Source organism: Aegilops tauschii, chromosome 3, assembly GCF_002575655.3.
Source record: "Aegilops tauschii subsp. strangulata cultivar AL8/78 chromosome 3, Aet v6.0, whole genome shotgun sequence".
Lineage (NCBI taxonomy): Eukaryota > Viridiplantae > Streptophyta > Magnoliopsida > Poales > Poaceae > Aegilops > Aegilops tauschii.
In genome coordinates this window covers 506,846,794-506,851,195 of record NC_053037.3, presented here as the reverse complement: position 1 = coordinate 506,851,195, position 4,402 = coordinate 506,846,794, and the positions used below count along the sequence as shown (strand labels likewise).

At 47.2% G+C, this 4,402-nt stretch overlaps 1 protein-coding gene across 1 annotated transcript; it reads left to right on the top strand.

Annotated features, from left to right (window-relative positions):
• Positions 1 to 356: 356 nt before the first annotated feature.
• On the top strand, positions 357 to 1,665 carry LOC109752931 (cytosolic sulfotransferase 5-like). The gene has a single exon (XM_020311854.4). The coding sequence runs from the start codon at positions 412 to 414 to the stop codon at positions 1,441 to 1,443; it is 1,032 nt and encodes a 343-aa protein (XP_020167443.1). The 5' UTR covers positions 357 to 411; the 3' UTR covers positions 1,444 to 1,665.
• Positions 1,666 to 4,402: the final 2,737 nt, after the last annotated feature.

Sequence of the window (4,402 nt, the reverse complement as noted above, 5' to 3'; positions counted from 1 at the left end):
GCCTTGCACCCTTACTTACCAGCAAGGTATTTGCACCAAGTCGTGAAACCTTAGATTATACCCTTCCGTCTCAAAATAAGTGTCTCAAGATTAGTATAATTTTGTATTAAAGTTAGTATAAGTTGAGACACTTATTTGGGATAGAGGGAATAGTATACTAAAAAATCTTGTATACTGTTTTAGATTAGTTTTGATAGTGGAAAACGGTAGAAGGAAGTGGTTGGATGATGAGGCATGCCAACACGGAGTCCCACCTATTAAAGTTGAGAGGGCCAATTTGAAAAAAAAAGTTGAGAGGGCCAGAGAGGGACAAGATCTTTATAAGCAGAAAACATCTGGGCATTCTCGTTGCACAAAGTAGAGCGCTGTACAAACGGGTCTTCACGAACCACGAGACATCCATCAAATTTCATGGCGTCCTCTCCACAATCCTCCTCCTCTGCACCCAAAGCCGACGACAAGGCAGCGTCCCACAAAGAAATCTACGACCAGCTCCTAGAGGTCGTGTCCACCTACCCGACGGCGCCTAGCGGCATCGGCCGCCCGTACACCCACCACCCAGACGGCTGGTACGCGTTCACGCCGGCCGTCGTGAACGCCATGGTCATCAAGCGGCACCTCAAGGCGCGCGACACCGACGTCTTCCTCGCCACCTTCCCCAAGTCCGGCACCACCTGGCTCAAGGCGCTCCTGTTCGCGACCCTCCGCCGCACCGCGGACGGGCCCGCACTCGCGCCGCTCGCAGCCCACAGCCCCCACCAGCTCATCCCTTTCCTCGAGGTCCAGGTTTTCAGCAACGGCCAGATCCCCGACCTGAGCTCCCTCCCCGCGCCGCGGCTCCTGATGACGCACATCCCGTCCCGGTCGCTGCCGGAGTCAGTCGTCGCCTCCGGCTGCAAGGTGGTGTACCTATGCCGGGACCCCAAGGACTGCTTCGTGTCGCTCTGGCACTTCTGGAACCGGTTCGCGCCGTCGCCGTGGGACCTCGGCGAGGCGTTCCAGCACTTCTGCGACGGCGTCTCGCTGTTTGGGCCTTTCTGGGAGCACGCACTTGGCTACTGGCGCTGGCACGTGGAGAGGCCGGAGCAGGTTCTCTTCCTGACCTACGAGGAGCTCGCCGCCGACACGATCGGCCAGCTGAGGCGCCTCGCGGAGTTTGTCGGGCGCCCGTTCACGGCAGAGGAGCGGGAAGCCAGGGTGGACAGGGAGATCGTGGAGGCATGCGCCATGGAGAGCCTGGCGGGACTGGAGGTGAACCGCTCCGGGAAGACCGCCATGATCGAGGACTCAGTGGCGAACAACATATTCTTCCGGCGCGGCGTCGTTGGCGACTGGAAGAACCACCTGACGCCGGAGATGGCGAGAAGGATCGATGAGATCACCAAGAGCAAGTTCAGAGGATCGGGTTTCGCGTTGACACCGGCAACCGCAGATCAGAACTAGTGGGTTCATGATGCGAAAATGCCTTATGGTGGACGAGCACTCTACGAACCATATCCTGCCCATCCGTTATCCTAACTGATCAGATCCCTCCCGGTATTTACGAGTTCTGTCCCCCCGAGCCTCGTCAAAGCCTGTATCCCGGCAGCTATAGGTAGCTAGCTTTATTGACAAAGAATCTAGCTGCTGGAACACACGTGATGAGTACAGCACCATTTCAATTTACCCTCTGCCACCAAGAACAGTTCGATGTGACGTGACCTTGTGCCCAATTGACCCCTCACGAGAGCACATAGAATAATAATCCGCCAATAAGACCAATTTGTTAGTCAGTGTAATGCACAGAGAGTATGATATTAACAGTCTATTAAGTCCACTAAACACCTATTAATCTCGTACAGACTGCTTTAAAGTAATTTATTATTGTGACGCTCGTCCAGATATTTTTATAACTCTCAATATTATCAAATATTTTTCTGGTCACAAATTATCTTAAACTCTATACTGTCACCTTATAATTTCATTAGGTAGACTTATAGGTGTTCTTCGATTTTATCCATAAAATAATACTGCTATATTGTCTGTTAGTACCATCTGCTTGTCAGGGCCATTTACCTAAACTAGGATTAAACTGTTTTTATATGACCGTTAGAAGTTTCTGCATAGTTGGGGCTCTGAACAAGAATTGGTCTCGCACAGTTTGTTAGGTTAATGTATTACTCTCCCGAAAATAAAAGATTAATGTATTATTGTGCCACCCGTTGTATAATTTTTTGTATTACCAAATTTTGTTCTTTTGCAACAAACCATCTTTGAGCCTAGTCTGTAAGAAGGTAAAAATGTCTTTTGGTGGACTTTTGAGAAAAACAATATTTCCACAGCGCAAAAAAAATCAAATCTTTTTTGTACATACACAAATGCATATACAACACATTCAACAGAATTTAATAACAATGTACTTTCATATGGGACGTAAACAAATAAAAACAAATATGTCAATAAAAGTGGGTCAATTTTTTTGTTGTTGGACCAAGATTTTTTTTGTACAGCTTGCAAGTCATAATATTTTTTGAACAAATTTTCACAGGGTGAATATGTATAAGTTTTCAAAGTTGTTTTTTTGAAACTTGACAAATATGATTTTTGAATCATTTGAAAAAAGGATCAAATGCACCGTCCACGATACTGTTTTTAGATTTTATCAATCTGTTTTTTATCCGGCACATTAAACTAATCAAGTAGATTTGATTAGTGACCCTGACTAATTTCTTTTTAGATCCACTAGACGCGAGAGATCTGCACTGTGCATGATGAAACATTAGCAGGGTCTCCTTTTGTCACGTCAGGCAAAAAGTTTCTACATTGTGGCCCACACCACCCCATCAAGCTAGCAGTACATCGGCAGGTCACCAACTCCTTCTTCCCTGCGCATGTGCACATACAGATCCACGCGAGGATACACTTGTGCCAAGCTTGTACGCCTATGCCACCTACACCCTGTTCCTAGGAAACTAGTACGAGGGACAGGGAAGTGATGTTTGAGCATCTCGAGGAATCGTTCTATGGCTAGGATACAGTCCACACGAGCCGGCGTCCACCAGAAAGTCGCTTCCGTTCATGATGGCCTTTGCTATATAAGTAAGGACGACTTGCGCAACATTTCTATAAAATATTTTTTATTAAGAGCATCTACAACCGGACTTAGTAAACCCGGCCGACCGGGCACCTCTCAAATGTTGCACCACATATTCATATTTCGCAAATATTGGTCCTTAAATCCATGCAATCCATTCACGTCGATCATACGGTACAAACTGACCGAATGCCAAAGTTCGAAAGAAAGCAAAGCAAATCATAGTTCAACAAACCGGACATGGCAAAATAAAATCAATGTTCGAGCGTGACGGAGATCACTGGCTGGGCGCCTGCTCCGCCCGAAATGTGTCCTGCTCCAGGTGGAATGCGTCCGGGCAGCCTCCTCCGCCTGCATCCGAGCTGCCTCCTCCGCCTGCATCCGGGCTGCCTGCTCCGCTTGCATCCGTTCAATTTGGAATGTTATACATAGATCATTCATGCATATCATATTTCATTTGCATATTTGCTTTGCGATCCTAGAAATTCTAAGCAACTCAAGGACCCACGGAGAGAGTTGGGGATTTCATTGTTTTCATATTTGAATTTTATCAAATATTGAAACAAGGGTCATTTGTTTTAATTATTTTTCTCTCCAAAAATATTTCATATCAAAATATATGAGAGGGGATAATATGACTTCCCCAAAATAAAGAAATATTGGAGGAAAAATATTAAAAACAAATAAACATTTTTATTTGGATTTTATTGCTATTTTATTTGAATTAGGAAAAGTATGCGATTTTCAAAATTGCATTAGAGTCCTAAATAAATGTCCACCTTGTCCGGTAGATTTTTAGAGGACGGGGAAAATTTATTTCAGGATTTTTTGAATCCGTTTAGTACTTCTTTTCTTCGTTTTTCTGCGCGTCAGAATATTTTTTTAAAAAAAGGTGCAACTGCCTTACCGGGCCGTGTCCGACCTGGACACCAACCCGGCCGGCCTCTTTATAAGCCGGGGGCCCGAGACCCCGCAGCCTGCCAGCCGCCGTGCCGCGCCTCCCGAACCCTAGCCGCCAGCCCGCGCCGCCGCCTCGATCCGCGAGCCGCGCGCCGCCGCCGCCACTCGCCGCCGCCCCGCCCCGCCGGATCCCGCCGCCGAGGTAGCCGCCGCCGCCGGTTTTCGCGAGTTGACCGTCGTTTTTTTGGTTAGTTCGGTTTTTTTAAACCCTAGATCTGTTTTCTTTAAAAATGGATCGGTTCGATTTTTCTCGGTTCGGTTAAATTGCGGACGTTCGTCCGTACGTTCGATTTTAATGAACGCCGTTCACCCGCTAGTTACAGACAGCGAACGTTCGTTCGTTAACCTGTTCGCCAGTTTTCTTTTCCA

Bases quoted from the DNA above. Each gene is read 5' to 3' on its own strand.
- LOC109752931 (XM_020311854.4), top strand. From the start codon at position 412: ATGGCGTCCTCTCCACAATCCTCCTCCTCTGCACCCAAAGCCGACGAC.